Source organism: Lathyrus oleraceus, chromosome 3 (genome assembly GCF_024323335.1).
Source record: "Lathyrus oleraceus cultivar Zhongwan6 chromosome 3, CAAS_Psat_ZW6_1.0, whole genome shotgun sequence".
NCBI lineage: Eukaryota > Viridiplantae > Streptophyta > Magnoliopsida > Fabales > Fabaceae > Lathyrus > Lathyrus oleraceus.
Genome location: NC_066581.1, coordinates 372,232,311 through 372,250,669, shown reverse-complemented (window position 1 = coordinate 372,250,669; position 18,359 = coordinate 372,232,311). Strand labels below are relative to the sequence as shown.

General features: G+C 40.5%; 1 protein-coding gene across 1 annotated transcript; it reads left to right on the top strand.

The window, feature by feature from the left end:
* The first annotated feature begins 394 nt into the window (after positions 1-394).
* On the top strand, positions 395-712 carry LOC127131335 (uncharacterized). Its single transcript, XM_051060258.1, has one exon. It carries the CDS (start codon positions 395-397, stop codon positions 710-712), a length of 318 nt encoding a protein of 105 aa, XP_050916215.1.
* Positions 713-18,359: the final 17,647 nt, after the last annotated feature.

Sequence of the window (18,359 nt, the reverse complement as noted above, 5' to 3'; positions counted from 1 at the left end):
TTTAGTTCGGTTTGCAAAATACAAACCGCAAACCAAACCAAACCGTGCGGTTTTATTAAAAAATGACCCAAACGAATCCGAACCAAATGCGGTTTTTTGCGGTTTCGGTTTGGTTTGGTTTGGTTTGCGGTTTTCTATTGGGTTGGTTTGGTTTTGAACACCCCTAATCTTACATGATATCAATCCTAACCGATCCCTCTCTCTAAAAAAAAGAAAAAAAAAGCAAACGCAGAAATGCGTTTCTTCTTCTCCCTCATTACAGTCTTCTGCCACATGCTTCTTCTCCCTCTTTGAAGTCTACCTCCACAACAGGACTACCGTACTCTGTACCGCCGCCGCCGAACACGAGAACCACCCTATTCTCTCGCTTTTCACCGTCGTCGCACCTACAACCATGTCTGAATCAGATCATTCAGAACACATTGACACCGATACCCACAAATCCTCCGATACCTACAAATCCGCCGATACTGGTGATTCCGGCCAGCCTAAGAACACCGCATTTCGAGGTTCCAAATCGGAGTTTCATCACACTCTTTTCGTCTCCAATATTAGGAACCACATTCCTATTATTCTTGAGATGGAAAAAGATCAATATGGTACATGGGCCGAGCTTTTTCGCATCCATGCTCGCTCACATCGGCTCTTGCATCACATCGTTCCATCTATCAGAAAAGAGCCACCAGCCATTACCAACGCCAACCATGAATAATGGTCCACTCTTGATGCCACCGTTCTTTAGTGGATTTATTCCACTATTTCTATCGATTTGCTGACCACTATTCTAGAACCCAACTCCACTGCAATGGAAGCATGAAATCGCTTGAAAGATATTTTTCAGGACAACCAAAATGCTCGAGCTGTCACTCTTGAGCAAGAGTTTTCTAACACTCGTATGGAGGATTTTCCCAATGTCTCAGATTATTGTCAGCGTCTTAAGATGCTTTCTGATCAGTTGAGAAATGTCGGCTCCCCTGTCAACAATCATCGTCTGGTCCTTCAGCTGATCTTTGGTCTCCCAGAAGCTTACCGCAGTGTTGCTACTTTGATTCGCTAGAGCAACCCTCTTTTGGCATTCTATCTGGCTCGTTACATGCTCACTTTGGAAGAAGCCGGTATGGATAAAATGGCAAGCACAGACTCTCATGCTGCTATGCACACCATTCAGCTGAAACCTACTGAAGACACCTCTCAACGTGGCAACCTCCACCTCGGCAACCGTTCTCGCTCCCGTGGAAACCAGGGTCACGGAGGGGGACATGGTAACCGCAATGCACCTCAGTCTGGAGCTCCTAGTGCTCCCTCACCTTGGTCCGCTCCTCCTTGGCAACAACAACAACAATAATACCCAACCTGGAAACCATGGGGTTGGACTCCACGACCATGGACCATGTCACCGTGTATGTATCCCACCTTTCAGTAGACATGCCCTATCGGTCCTCCTAAGCAGCCAAACATTCTAGGACAGCGTCCTCAGATGTATGCAACCTCTACCTCATCTCAGATACCGACATACATTGAGACCGCAATGCACACCATGTCACTCCCCACTCCTAACAATCAGTGGTACATGGACATAGGCGCAACATCTCACATAGCCGCATCACAAGGTAATCTCTCGTCTTATTTTCCAGTAAGTAATTCAAATCATAAAGTCATTGTAGGCAGTGGCCATGGAATTCCAATTCACGGCACCGAACACACACAAATAACCACATCTCACCAACCACTTCACCTTAACCATGTCTTGCATGCCCCGAAAAATATTACAAATTTAATTTCTGTGAGACAACTCACCACTGACAATAATGTTTCTGTTTCCTTTGATCCTTTTAGTTTTACTGTCTCTGATTTTCAGACGGGGATCACCCTTCTCAGATGTGACAGTCGTGGAGATCTTTATCCAGTTACCACTCCTCCCAGTTTTTCCGGTCTCACATCCAGTCTTTGGCATAGTCGTCTTGGTCATCCTAGCGTGTCTGTTTTGAATTCCCTTCACAAAAATAAGTTCATATGTTGTGAACCTTTTAATTCTTCTGTCTTTTATGACTATTATGTTTTAGGCAAACATGTTAAATTGCCATTTTTTTATTCTTAAACTACGACTTTGATGCCTTTTGACATTTTACATAGTGACTTATGGACGTCTTCAATTTTAAGTTCTGCTGGTCATAAATATTATGTCTTATTCTTAGATGATTTTACAAACTTCTTGTAGACTTTTCCTATTGTAAGACCCCAATTTTGGGCCCTAAGATCCCTCATGGCCCATATCATATCATATCATAACCTCAAGGATCATTGCATGCCTTAGTTTCCCTCCTAGTGGGTAGATTGCCTTGTGGTTTGTTTCTTGATCACCAAGCATACCTTGCACTTGTATATCTTTGCTTTCATATGTTTATCATTCAAAAAGTACAAAAATATTGTCAGTCTAACCTTGTTGCTTGCAGTTGAAGCAATCATCAGCAATTAGGTCAAAGATAGTCAACAGTCAGTCAAAGCAGTGGATGGTGGCCATTCTTGCAGAATTTGGGCACCATGATCAACAATCAAGAGTTCATATGTCTTGGGACATCATTTGAAGTCAAGGTCTCAAGGAATTAGGGTTTGGAATTCATCAGAAGTGGTTCAATCATCCAAAACCCTAGAAAAGTCAAACTTGGTCAACTGTTGATTTAATCAAGGATTTGATGGATAGAATTGATTTGAAGGAGCTCATTCATGCTTATATAAGCCTCATATATCATATTCAACCTCATCATGGAAGAAAATCAAGTTAATCAGAAAATTTCCAGAAATAGAAAGTGGACCTGTAATTTTAACTGCCAAAAATGGAAACTTCTTGATCTTAAACTTACATCATGATACAAGCTTCAAATGAATTTTTGCCCAACATGAAAGTTGAAGATCTTGTTCTCCCATTTTCAAAAAGTCCAAGAACTCTCAAATCCCATGTGTGGTTGTCAAGATATGATCAATTCAATTTCAGAAATTTGTGAACTTCAAAGAGCCATAACTCATGAACCATAAGGCCAAATTTGGTGGGGTTTTTTCCTACAAACCACATTTTTCCTCCTCTTTCCAAAAATATAAATTTCATTCACCAAAACCTTGCCAATCAAAATGGCATTTTTTGACCTATTTCATTTAAAATTCAAGTTTGACCAACCATTGACTTTTTGATCTATTGATTTTTTCACACTTTGGCCAATTGGAAATGTTTGGAAACATCATTTGTGACTTGTCTAGAGCCCTAACTCATGCACATACCACCATTTTATTACCATTTTGGCATAAGGTGCATAACTTGGTATTTTTGCAAATGGGAGCATAAGAGCAAAACAAGTACAGCAATTCAAGAGCAGACCAAAAACAGCAAATTGGTTGGTCTGTTTGCAGCCTTTCCAAGCCCATTCGTGCAATGCTACACCCTCCATATCCACTTTTGTACAAATTAGCAAAATGGCAAATGATTCATTTTAAACAAAACCAATTTAGCACATGGATTACAGATGTTAAACAGAAATATAAAAGCAACTTTTCTGCTCATTTCAACCCTAGAAGCAGCAGCCACACGACAGAAAATACTTTTTCCTCTCATTCTTGCATTTTGGCATTTGAGAATTTTCTGCTCCAAAGCTGCAAAGAACTCGAGCTGCCCTCATCGTTCCATAACCTGACCACCTTTATGAGTTATTTACAAGCCCTAAACGCCAGCTGGGAGATCATATTGGGTTCTGTTTTCCTCAAGCCACAACAATGGTGAATCGAATTTTGGAAGCTTCCAGGCATCAGTGAGCTAACATACTTCAAGCATCCATCATTATTGACCATTAGCATCATCTGTTTCAAGCTGTAACACACAAACAACACTGCATCTCGAATTTCTTCAAATCAAGTAAGCTTTTCGACCTCTTTGTTTTTCCAAATAATGCCATGCTTATGATAGTTCACTTTATGCTGATTCTAATGAACCATAGTTTGCTTGAAATGGTGGTGTATTTTTGGAGATATGCTGATCTGAAGTTTAGTGTTCATGTGTGTTTTGCTCGGATCTTGTTTGTTTATGTGCTTTGATGAAAATGAATAATGGATTATGTATGTATGATGCATGAGGATCACATTGCTATGCTCATTTCTTGGTTCTGGGCGTTTCGACATTTTGATTATATGAAGGGGATGAAGTTGTATGCCCTGTTGTGTACAAACTCTAGCTTGTTTTCAGTTTTTGTTCCAGAATCGTGTCTGCTATTGCTACTTGTGATTGTATGAATATTCTTCTATCATTGCCATGCTGCTTATGTGATGTTTGTTGGAAGTCCATTTTTGATGTTGATGAACGCATGATGTTGCTGTTGAAACCCTGGTATTTTTTCCAGAAATCCTGCTTTATGTATGCATGAGTATTGGCTGCTGAGTTTGCTTATGATTACATGATTCATTTCCATGGCCTGGATGTTGTATCGTGTTTGATTTGTTGATGAACCAAATGTTGAAACCATGCTGTTAAACCCTAAGTGTATAAACCCTAGCCTTTTTTCCAGAAATTTGCACTGCCATTGGCCCGAGTACTGTTCCATTGAGGAACCACCAATCACAACATTTCATTTTGTTTGCCAAAACGCAGAGTTTGGTTTAATGAGGCGCTAAATTACAAAATTGCCACTGTTGACCCTTGTTTGACTCATTAAACCATGCTACTTGTTCATGTTTGCCTCAATTTATCACTCAACTTCAATAATTCATTTCTCCTTCATTAATCATCCAAAAATCATGAAATTTTTTCCATCATCTTCACATGGATGTCTAGTATTTGATTATGATTTTTAATTAATTTTTCATTGGCTGGATTTTAATTGGTAATTGGTTTCCTAACAAGTATGCACATTTGACACCCTTTGCCATTTCTTTTGTGAAATAATGATGATGCATCCTTTGGCCCTGAAATTTTTTGTGGTGAAACTAGACTCATTCATCTTCATTTTGGTATAAAGATTGTGCATTTATCATTTGTGGTTTGCTAGTTATGATTTTTTGAACTAGGGTGTGACAATTTGTGTCACACCAATGATGTGCATTTTCTTGATTTTTGTTCACATGTCTCCTGGCCTCCAAACAACTTGAAATTTTGCATGAATCATCTATTACATGTCTAGTTTGTGTATGAATTTTCTGGGATTTAATCATGCTGTTTTCCATTTGATTGTGAATTTGCTTCCCTGCCTAGTCAAATGTTGACTTTTTGTGCTACACATTGCCATTTCATTTGAGAAATCCTCATATCATATTGTATGATCATGAAATTTCATATGTGCATACTAGACATCTTGAGCTTTGCATTGGTGTTAATCTCATTCATTTCTCATCTGTTTTCAATTTGATATGATTTTTTGAAGTTGACCCATGTTTGTTGACCTTCATTATGCATGCTTGAATTTGGTTTGACTTCATGATTTTAATTGACTGCCTTCCTCTCATCCAAATGCAATGAAATTTGACATGCTTGCCATGCTAGATGTTAGGATTGAATGTGATTTATTTGATCATTTTTGAGATTGTTTGGGTTGACTTTTGAATGAAGTCTTGCTGTTGACCTATTTGTGCTTCTCATTGCCATGCTTTGCATTCTTTTGTGTATGAAATGACAATGATGCATGATTTGGTTGTGAATCCAATTGAGGTAGCTTCTTAAATGTTTGAACATGAATTGAGTTGATTTTCCTTTGCTGTTTTGACCTTTTCTTTTATCTTTGACCCTAGGCTAGTCCTAGTGGTCTTTTGAGCTTACAATTGAGCTATTGTTTCAGGTTAAGCATCAATGCCCCAAAGACCTTTCAAATTTGATTGAGTTGGATTATATATATCATGTGCTAACCCTTGTTTTGTAGGTGTGACTCATATAATTGAGTCTTGGGCTTTGTGCCTTGGCACCTCTGTTTATGGTTGACTGTTGTTTATCCATTCCTTTTGTTTTGAACTGTTGACTTGTTTACTAATAAGTTTGACTTTTTCAGGTACACTTTAGTTGCTTTAGTTGCTTGCTTTGCTATTTAGCATTTGCTTTGAGGTATAATTACTTCTTCTTCATGTAGTCTGGAGACCCGGTCTGTTATTTGACCGGGCAAACTGTCTGAAGTCCTCCTTAAGAGGCAATGCCTGTGTGTGTTTAAAATTGTCCCAAGCAGGAAAAGTCCTTCAAGTAAGGCAATTGGTGGAAGGTAGGGATAAGTAGTCTATCCCCCACTATTCAGTGTGTCCTCTCTTTGCTCCCATTACATGGTTGAAGCATTGAGATAAATACCCAAGATCTAATCGAGTCAATAATGTGGAAAAAGCTCCATCTTTCTGAGCTCCCACACTTTCTTATATGCTCTCCCTGATCAGGGATAGAAGCAATGAGGCACACCCCTCATCTCCTTTTCATCTGCTTCACCTTAGCCTCTCAATGGCAAGGTTAAGAGCGACCTTTACCAATTACAGTGGACTTTCATAGTCAAACCCTCTTGTATGAGCCCCCTTGTTTTGGCTATAGAGTGTGCTGTTTGATATTCATTGATTGATTGATTGCTTCATGTGCACTTGTTTGCCTGTATGTTATGCATTTATCATCATCATCAATTGCCATTAATGCATGATCATCTCATTTGTCTTTGTGACATTATCATTGTTGTTTGCCCATTGAGGACAATTGTAAGACCATCCATTGGCCATTGCTCCTATGATATGGAAGTGAGTATAAGACCATCACCTTGGCCACTCATCTTATCTTTGCCTGATGCATTTATTTGATTGTATGTGAGGAAGTAACTGTAAGTCCCTGCAAGTTGGCATTTGCTCTCCTATGATCACATGTTGTTTTGTTTGTTTGTATGTGAGGATACAACTGTAAGTCCCTGCAAGTTGGCATTTGTTTTCCTAGGATCATACTGTGTATGTTAGAGTAAGCCCAGACAGATTGGCATCTGACATCCATGTTTTGTTTTCTTTGCTTATGTGAGGTTGCAATTGTAAGTCCCTGTAAGTTGGCATTTGCATTCCTGTGATCATATTGTTGCTTTTGTTCTTGTATGTGAGGATCCATTGTAAGTCCCTGCAATGTGGCATTGGTTTTCCTATGAGCATCTGTGGAGTTAACCTAAGTCCAGACAGATTGGCAGTTAACTTCCATTTCTCATCTTTGTTTTTCTTTTGAGGAGATTAGTGTAAGTCCATTGAGTGGCATCTGATATCCATTTCTGTTTTAGGAGACTGGTGTAAATCCATCTATTGGTATCCGGTATCCGCTTTTATTTCTTTGCCTGTGGAGATTAGTATAAGACCATTGAGTGGCTTCTGATATCCCGTTTTGTTTTAGGAGATTGGTATAAGACCATTGATTGGCATCCGGTATCCGTCTTTCTTTTTGTTTGTTTGTTATTGCTTATTTCCATTCCAAAGGACACACTTGAATCATCTGCTATATGATTTCAAGAAGTGAACCTTCTAAGAAGTTTTACTATCCACCTTCATCCATTCATCATTCATTATGTCCTAGACTTTTCACACTCTTGACTTTCAAATTTGACATAAGTGTTGTGCAAACATTTTCATGTTTTCTAACTAAAAACCTGGACCTCAAGTCCTTGACTCTTTTTCAAACTCCATTTCATAATACTTCTCTGAATTAATCTTAATCATACTTTGACTTCATTTTCATAATCACAATCAATTAACTTCACTCATTCACTTGTTTTGGCTCTGTCCATTGTTAATCTTTTCACATTAGCCATAGGTTTCAATTATCATTGTGGTTGATGTAAATCTTGCCTATCCTTAGTGAGTCGACAGTAAGACTTCCGTACTGAAAACAGGGCTAACCCCTCTAGTACGTCGAAGCTATCCTCGCATGGTGGATGTTGTTTTTTGGTCGAGTGTTCTCCCATTGATAATGAAAAGCCTCAGTGCTTGTGTTTAAAATCAAATCCACCAACTTTTGGAAATCTTTTAGCCGAACTACGGCGTTTTGATCCTTACCTTTGATGGAAGGTACGTAGGCAGCGGGTTCATCCGTTCGAACACAATAACACAAAAACCCAATAAAAAATGTATATTCTTTTCTCATCATCCCAATCATGTTTGCACAATATTTATGTCATAACAAATAACAATCTTTTACAACAAGTGTGAAAAGGGCTCCCTAGGAGTACCTAGGACGTATTGGGTGCCTAACACCTTCCCATTGCGTAATTTACCCCTTACCCAGAATCTCTGATCTTTTTATTAGTTTTCTACGTGTAAAACTTCTTAGGCTTTTGTTCGCTTTTTAGCCAGTCCTTTGGATAAATAAAAGTGCGGTGGCGACTCGAAATTTCAATGTATCTCTTGCTTATGGTTTAATCGATAGATCATATAGCGACGAATACACCGCTACACCTATTAGCAGAAAATGTCATGTGTTTGAAGCGTTTAAGTCACTTAATCAACTCATTCAAACTCAATTTTTGCAAAAAGTCAAAACATTTCAATGTGACAATGACGGTTAATATAATAATGAGCTTTTTCAAAAATATTGCACTGATCATGGTCTAGTTTTTCGTTTCTCTTGGCCCCATACATCCTCACAAAATGGGAAAGAGGAACACAAAATAAGAACTATCAATAATATAATACACACTATGCTAGCTCATTCTTCTGTTCCCCCCTCATTTTGGCATCATGCTCTTTACATGGCAACTTACCTGTTAAATATTATTCCCTGTAAAACACTTCATAATCATTCACCAACACAACTCATGTATCATCGTGATACCACCTACACACATCTCATAGTCTTTGGTTGTCTATGTTATCCATTATTCCCGTCATCTACCATTCATAAGTTACAACCCTGCTCTACTCCGTGTGTCTTCTTGCGTTATCCGCTGAATCATAGAGGTTATAAGTGTTTTGATTTGTCTAATAGAAAATTAATAATTTCGAGGCATGTTATCTTTGATGAAATTCAATTTCCCTTCACCAAGATACACTCCCCTTCACCTCACTCTTATCAATTCCTAGATGATGACCTTCACCCCTACCTTATACATCAGTGGCAAAATCAAATTTCACCACCTGTTGCACATAACTAACCAACACCCAAAATCCCAATTGACCAACCATTACCCTCAATAAACCAACAATCATCATCTCCTACCTCTTCGATCAACACACCCATTCTAGTAAACTCTCCATCACCACCATCAACTCAACCGCATACACCTCCACCTACATGAACCATCACCACCCGAAGCATGAAATGCATTCTCAAACCCCACGCGATATTTAACTTATCAATCTCTCACTCTGATCACACCATCTCTCCCATACCTAAAAACCTCAAACTAGCCTTATCATACCCGAATTAGAAATCCGTAATGCAATCTGAATTTGATGCTCTTATTCGAAATAAGATGTGGGATTTAGTTCCTCGTCCTTGTGATGCTAATCTTATTCGATGTTTGTGGATTTTTAGGCATAAGAAAAATTCTGATGGCTCCTTTGAGCGTTATAAGGCTCGTCTTGTAGGTGATGGTAGGTCACAGGTTGCAGGTGTGGATTGTGATGAGACTTTTAGCCCCGTGGTGAAACCCGCTACCATTCGAACAATGCTTACCATTGCTCTCTCCAAATCCTGGCCCATTCATCAACTGGATGTCCATAATGCCTTTTTACATGGTTATCTTCATGAGACTGTTTACATGCATCAGCCATTGGGTTTCCGCGACCTCCGTCATCCAGATTATGTATGTCGGTTGAAGAAGTCATTGTATGGTCTCAAGCAAGCGCATAGGGCATGGTACCAATGTTTTGCTGACTATGTGTAACACCTCAAAATTTGCCCTCCTCTCTTGGGACTAGCATTAACATTGTACATATCATTTTAGGTCATTAGGCATTGCATATTGTATATCATGTGGTTACATTGTGCAAGCTATCCTCTCAAGTCTTGATCAGAAGATGAGGAAGTCAAAGGGCAAGCCTAGGGTTTACTGACTGATCATTGGCCATCTGAGGATTGGGCTGTGAATTAGGGTTTCATGATTTTCAATGGATATTGGTCTTCATCTTGATTGCAATGATACATCATCATCATCATAATTGGATGTCATCAGAAGATTGAAGAAGATTCCTTGAGATTAGGGTTTTGACCACTGGTCAACCCTAATCAGTTGCATTGGGCCAATCAGGGCATAATCAGGAGATGGGGTTTATGATGGTTATGGGGTTCATTCTTTGATTATTTTGTGGTTATTGAGGCTAGGGTTTCACCCTTGAGCCATTTCAGTTGAGAATTGAAGCTCAGATTGATCTATGCATGACCAAATTCATCTGTCAGATGAAAAGTCAATTGTGGTCAACTGTACATGATCTGATGGATTTGGAGGTGGAAATGAGTTGGATACACTTCATTCATGTTGGAACAAGTGTTATTTGACATTGCAAAGCTTAAGAATGAAGAAAATTAAGTCAGGACAAAAACTGCCAAAAATAGAAAGTGACTTGTAACTGAAGTTTCCAAAAATGGAAAGTTTTGGACCTCAAAGCCACGTGTCCAAGGAAGCTTCAAATGAAAATTTGTTCAACATGAAAGTTGTAGATCTTGTTCTCACCTTTCCAAAAAGTCCAAGAACTTGAAAATCCCATGTATGGTTGGAAAGTTATGGCTCAGTGAAATTCAAAAATGACCCATAATCAGGAGGCCATAACTTCCACATGGTTTGTCCAAATTGCAAGTTCTTTACATGCACAAACTCCATTTGACATGTACTTTCATGGTGCATAATTGGATTTTTCCAAAAGTGGTCAATGCAAAAAGTCAATTTTCAACTGGACAGTTAAATTGGACCAAGGGCAAAATTGTCCAACTTTTAAAATAATTGGAATTTTGAGATGAGACTTTTTGCTACACCTCATAAATGGAATTTGGAGTGTGTTGGAATCATCATTTCATGCATAGGCCTTGTAATTTGAGATTTGGCTTGAAAAATGCAATGGCATAATTGGACAAATTGCTACCACATAGTGAAATTGAGAAATAAGCATCCAATGAGAGTGAGGCAAGTGGCAATGGATTACACATGATATTTAGAGTTTGCATGAGCTGTCAACAGGTGTCATTGAGCTGGCATAGTGAAATTCCATTTTTGCCCCTTTTTGCAAATAACCATTTTCACTTACAATGCCAATTTGGTTAACAAGGTGATTAATCATGGATTAAGCATTCATATATAAACAAAAACACATTCTAATCATAACTGATTTTCACATTTCCCCAAATTGGATCTGAAAACCTCTCACATTCATCAATTTCATCAAGAACTCAAAAGCTTCAAATCAAAAGTTCATCACCAATTCTCAACCAAACTTCGAAATTCTTTTTGGTCTGAACTCCAATCATCATCCTTAGCAACTGTTTGTGGAGATTGAAGGGGGAAAAGGCTTGGATCGTGACTGTTCATAACAACCTCAACAATGGTGAAATCGAATTTTGAGCACTAGAAGCCACATTGTTCGAACCTGAGCTTGGAACTCAACTTCTTGAAGCTTGTTGCGTAGCTGTTTTGGACTCATAGGCCTGGAAACATCACGAACAATACCGCCATTTCCAGGTTTGAGGTTTTTTCGAATCTCATAATTTGCTTCAAGTTCATGTGCGTTTGGTAGTGCATGCTGTGTAGGTTACGATGATATGTTTGGATTGTGAAATGATGAACCATAGGAGGAGAAATCTAAGTTTGAAGTTATGAACACAAACCCTAATCTCTTCGATGCGCTTGATTTAGGAATGGTTAGGTCAAAATAGGTTAGTATTTGGATTGTAGAGGTTGAGACGGTTCCAACGGATCCTCATTTGCTCATTTCCATGAAGTTTGGATGTTCTTCGATTTTTGGAGTTTCTGGAAAATTGTTCAGTAAAAACGATGAAGAATGCTTGCTAGATCTTCAAAACCATTTGAAAATTCAAATACTCTGTTTCCCGCTCCCGCCATCGTTAATTACCAATATGCCATTGTGAATTTCATTTTTATTTTAATTAATCATTAGCACCTTAAATAATTCATAGAAAATTGTAGAAAAATCAGAAAAATATAGGAATTTTTATGTTGACTTCCTTGACTTGTGTAGAATTTTTTTGACCTATTGGTCAAAGTTGTGCATGGTAGAAATTCCATTTGGCTTGGGCTTGTTTCACATGTATCCATTTTTGACACCTTGTACCATTTGATTCATGAAATTCTCATATTGTAAAATAAATGCCTGGAAATTTTTGTGATGATTCTTGACTGGATGAGGTTTATTTCCATGTAAATTTCATGCATTTTTGATACCTGGTCATGTAGTTGTGAATTTTGTAACTTAGGTGTGACAATTTGTGTCACACCTCTTGATGTCAAATTGCTGGAATTATTTGAGTGACCTATACATGTTGAAATTGATTGAAATTTTGCATGATGCTTAGTTAACATGTTAGGAAGCTTTGTGAATTTTTGTAGAATTTTACATTGCATTTTCAATTTGATTGTGATTTTTCATTCCTGTTGACCAATTGTGCAAGCTTGTGTGACATATGTTGGTAGATTGATTGGGAAATGCTCATATGGTGCTGTATGATCATGAAATTTGATATGCTTGTAGTAGACACATGTTAGGACCTCCCTGTTTTGGTCTCATCCATTTCTTTATTGTTTTCATTGAGTTATGAATTTTTGAAGTGGAAGCATGTGTTGATGTTGTGATTTGGAGCCTATAATTGTGTCTGTTTTTGTTGATTTTTATTGACATGGTTCCATTTGCCCAATTGAGCTCAAATTTGACATGGTAGATCTTGAATATCCCCTGTTTATGTGTAAATTATTTGAGAATTTTTGGAATTGCTTTGGTGTGGATTTGAATGCAATAGTTCTGTTTGCATGTTTGATGCTTCATTTGAACTAGTTTGCCTTATTTTGTGCATAACATGAGCATAATGAATGATATAAACATGAGACCAATGATGTTTGCTCTTGTTTGACTTTAATTTGAGATTGGTTTGTGAATGCCTTGCTGTTTAGGGATTTTTTCTTGCTTTGGACCCTAGGCTTGGCCTAGTGGTCTAGTTGCTAATGTTTGCTTGGTTTTTCAGGACAAGAAAAGCAATGCTTATGGAGAATGATCCAAATCAATTTTAATGGATGTTGTTGATGTTTGTATACTAACATAACATTGTTTTGTAGGTGGTGAAGCTTAGGCTTGAGCTTTGAGCTTGCCTTGTGTTGTGCATTGAGTTGTATATTTTGATTGATTGAACTTGCTGTTTATGGTTTGTCTGTCTGATTACTAACTGTGTTTGATTGTTTCCAGGTACTTTAGTTGCTCAGTTCCTTGTGAACTTTTGCTTTGCTTTGCTTAAGCAACTTGCATAGAGGTATAACTTCCTAACTTCATGTAGTCTGGAGACCCGGCTGTTACCGGGCCGGGCAAATAAATGTCTGAAGTCCTCCTTAAGAGGCAATGATTGTGGTTGTTTATTTTTAAGCCCAAGCAGGAAAAGTCCTTCAAGTAAGGCCATTGGTGGAAGGTAGGGGTATGCAGTCTACCCCCCACTATTCAGTTGAGTCTTCTCCTTGCTCCCATTACATGGTTGTAGCATTGAGATCAAAAGCCCAAGATCTTGTGCAGTGCACATTGTGTCAGAGTCTCTGAGTATAGAAGGGTTCCCCCATTCTGGACCCATGCTCATTTGTCAGAAGCTCTCCCTGGTTAGGGATAAGAGCTGTGAGGTCTGATCCTCACTTCACCTCTCATCTGCTTCACCTTAGCCTCGTAATGGCAAGGTTAAGAGCAAACCCAACCCGTACAGACGACTCGCTTCGGCAGTCAAACCTATTGTGTGAGCCACTTGTTTGGTTATAGTGCGTGCTGTGTGAATATCTGTTTGAGATGCTTGTTCTCATTTGATATATGATTGTATGCTTGTGCGTTAGCTTCTTTCCTGGATAGGAATAGTTTGCTTATGCAAGTAGGATAGAAAACTGAACTTAGGGTAAGCGATGCATGACAACATTAGGCTCGAGTCTCAGCTCCCTAGTCGTGTGTCTTTCCCCGGTTTCTGGTTAGCAATTTAGTCCCTTTCAGGGGAACTACATCGCCCTGATCCTCGTTCCAGACGAGGTATGTAGGCAGGGGGTCGTGCGAGACCTCTCCGGGCAACCTTTTTCTTTTTTGCGTGTGTTTGTTTGTTATCTGATTGTGTTTTGGCTCGGATGCCGACGTAAGCCCAGTCATTGGCAGTCGGGCTCCACGTTTGCCCTTTTGAATGTATGTTTGGGTTCGGATGCCGACGTAAGCCCAGTGATTGGCTGTCGGGCTCCACGTTTGCCCTTTTGAGTGCGTTTTGGTTCGGATGCCGACGTAATTCCATCCAGTGGTTGTCGGGCTCCATGTTTGCCACCCTTGCTTGTCTGTATGTTTTGTGTTGTTTGGCGTGCGTAAGCCGAACTACAGTGGCTCTGATTCTTGTTCCAGACAAGATATGTAGGCATAAGGTGCGATACCTTATCGAGCCCGTTTCTCCTAACCCCACCTGCGTTCCCTGTGTGTGTGTGTGATGTTTAGCAACCTTTTTCTTTATTCTAGGACGTGGATCCCGTCGAGTACGACGGACGTGAGGGGTGCTAATACCTTCCCCTTGCGTAACCGACTCCCTTACCCTTTCTCTCTGGTCGCAAGACCATGTTCTTTCCAGGTTTCTCTGAGCGTTTCCTTTCCCTATCTTGGGATAAATAACGCGCAGTGGCGGCTCTGTGTGTGTTTTATTTTGAGTCTCGCCGGTTGATTTTTCGCAGGATGCGACAGCTGGCGACTCTGCTGGGGACCTAAATACATGTTGACCTATGCTGGTCCATGGTCCCTAAGCGAGTCTCTCCTAGCGCTTTAGGATAGGTTTGGTTGCTTGTGTTGTTTATTTATTGCATTTAGTTATTCTAACCATTGTTTATATTTGCATTAAATATGTGCATGCATCATTACTGTCATATTGCCATCTTCCTCTGCAGGTGGTTCTGTTATTTGGGGTGGGTGTTATGAGTGGGGCTAAAACCCAGGCCCGAGTATACACCTAGGATTAGTGTGGGTCTCACGTTCCTCATTTGCTATTTCAGTATAATGTTGCAACGTGACATACCACAAGTCGGACGAGGTTCAGTCGATAGTGCTTTCCATTGTGGGATACTTCACTTTGGCTTAGTTACTTCTTCTGAGCTATTGACTCTGGTGACCGATCATTCCCGGATCTTTGGTTCAGACGATTTTAAGAGAGCTACAATGGCACACCCGAAAGGGCAAACCCATTGAGTATCTCCGCCCGATTGTCGAGACTATTATCCGCCTTAGGGTGACCTGATTAGAAATTACCTGTGAGGGGAGGGTGATTCATTCAGATGCATAATCAGATGGACTCAGATGGCGACTTTTGGTTCTGTGATTCAGAGACCTATTTATAAGTCGGATTTATGGTCAGTTATTGCTGTGACGCCGGAGTGTTGTCCGAGATTTATCAGTGGGGATCCGTTTATTTCAGGATTCCCCGGGCCGAGATATTTATCAGTGGGGATCCGTTTATTTCAGGATTCCCCGGGCCGAGATATTTATCAGTGGGGATCCGTTTATTTCAGGATTCCCCGGGCCGATTCAGATGATGGTATGTCTGCTCAGAGGTTGATAATGATGATGATGTATCTGTCTTCCGTTTATTTCGGAACCCGTAGGTCAGATTGATGGTTACACATTCCTCAGACGGTTATGATCAGTTCAGAGACCAGATTCAGTGAAGATGATCAGATGGCTTGGAGGATGGAAACGCATTGCATTCATTCATCAGCATCATTGCATTTTGCATTAATTGCATCTAACACATGTTTACCCATATGCAGGGACACTTTTGATTGAGATTCTGGTTGAGAGACTTTCTGCTCAGATATGAGGGCCGGGTTGAAAGACAACGTTGCCTACAGTTTCTTCGATCCAGAGATTGGTGTGCTGAAGGAGTTGATAGCATCGATTACTCCCGACCATGTGGGGTTGTTCAGAGAGTCATACGGCGGTATTCTGAAGACGGTTTTCAGACTCACTGACAGTGATAGGAGCGCCATCCACACTCTCCTCCAGTTTTATGATCCGGGGCTGAGGTGCTTTGTATTTCCAGACTATCTGTTAGGGCCTCTGATGGAGGATTATGTTAGTATCCTGGGTATTCAGATCCGAGATCAGATTCCTTTCTGTGCTACTGCGAGAGAGCCTGATGTCCTTGGGATTTCCCGTGCTCTTTATTTGAGTCCGGAAGTGACCAGGGAGGGTTTGAAAGAGAAGGGAAAGTTACCTGGTTTTCACTTGAGTTTCTTGGAGGCCAACGCCAAGGAACATGCTGCTATGGGTAACTGGAAGACGGTTTGTGCTTTGATAGCTGTGAGCATTTATGGGGTTGTTCTGTTTCCTAATCAGAAGAATTTTGTGGACCATAATGCTATCAGATTGTTCATGCAGAGAAACCCTATTCCTACTCTGATTGGAGATGTGTACTACTCAGTGCATAACAGGAATGAGAAGAGGCGTGGTGGTCTGGTCAGATGCTGTTCTCAGTTGCTCTTTAGATGGTTCATGGGATATTTGCCTTCTCGAGGTGCCTTTGTTCAGATTGATCCCAGTGTCAAGTGGTCCTTCAGGTTGATGGGTCTGCGGGCTGATGACATTGCTTGGACGCATAATGGCTGGGCTGGACAGGATTTTATATATAGCTGCGGGAGATTCCCCAATGTGCCTCTCATAGGAATTCAGGGTTGCATCAACTACAACCCGATACTTCTCAGGAGACAGATGGGGTTTGCTGTGGAGGTTCCTCCTCTTGAGCGGGAGATTCAGGAGTCCTTTTACTTCTCAGCTGAGGGCTATCAGGTCAAGCTGGTGCAGGTGTCTGGGGCATGGCGCAACATCCAGAGAAAGGGCAAGGTTCCCTATGGCAAAGTCAATTGCCGGTATTTTCCTCTTTTTGAAGATTGGTTGCGAAAGAGGATTGAGCTCACATTTTTACCATTTCCTGGAGGTGATTCTGTGTGTCCTAGGATCGAGGGTCCAAGTTCTTCCGTCAGCATGGAAGAATTCCTTGAGATGAAGAGGGCCAGAGATCAGTTGCTTACAGAGAAAGCTGAATTGGAGAGAAGTGTTGCTCGTTTTCAGGCGGCTAATCAGGAGATCAAAGTGAAGATGGAAGATCAAGACAAGCGACATGCCTTGGAGGCCAAACGCTTTGAGATGGATACAGCCTATTATGGGAAGATCAGTCAGGCCTTAGCGTCGTCCAACCGGGAGCACGACATCACGAAGGAGAAGTTGTTCAGAGCATCAAAGGTGATTGAAGATGAGAAGAGGAGGCAAATCCTCGTCAGGGATCAGAGAGATGAGAGAGCCAGAGTAGTTGCTGCAGAGTGGGAAGCGGAGAAAGCAAAGATCAGGGCTGAAAGAGATCACTATATGGCTGAGAGAGACCATTACTTCAGGCAGATGAAGATTCATCAGAAGGAAGTTGGAAGACTACAGCAGGAGAACACCGAGCTCAGGTTCGCCGCAGAGTTCGCGAGGATGGAAGATGAGATAGGGCCACCTGCGGGACCCTCATCCAGATAGATCTTTCATTTGTGTTGGATTACCGTCAGGCTTGTTGACGGAATTCACTTGTCTGTATTTCTTTTCCTGATTCTGGAGGATTGTATTTGACTTTATCTGAGTTGATGTATGACTATGGCACTGATTGTGCACTCTTTTGGTTATGGATGGTGATTTTCAGTCAGTGATTGATCTTCAAGCTTTATTTGCTTTACCGTATGCACTTACACAAGCACACACATGGTTGGGGGTATTCATGCCAAATCACATATCTCCGATCTGCACGATGAGATTGAATGCTGAATATAAGAAGTTTGCCGCCGGATTGTTATATGTCTCGATGATGCCAGGATCGAGAGACAAAGTGTCCCCCATATGGACAGACATTGCATTCATGCATAATGACTTGTTTTTTGTTTTGCAGGTGTCAGTTTCTAACCTGTTTGGTTGACACAGGAATGATGAATTCGTCCAACGCTGATATTCTCGAGTTGAAAGAGAAGATGGGAGAGCTGATTAATGTCATGCAAGAGTTCGCCCTGGGGCAGAAAGTAATTGTCGAAAGGGTGGGAAGGATTGAAGATTGGCTGAAGATGGGGAACATGCAAGGAAACGCTTCGTCATCTGGACCGAAGAAATCCTTTGGTAACGACCAGCGCAAGGATGAGGGTGGATCGAGTGCTGTGTACGCCCAGAGAGGA

What these genes read in the sequence shown, in the direction of transcription:
- LOC127131335 (XM_051060258.1), top strand. Translation starts at nt 395, where the DNA reads ATGTCTGAATCAGATCATTCAGAACACATTGACACCGATACCCACAAA.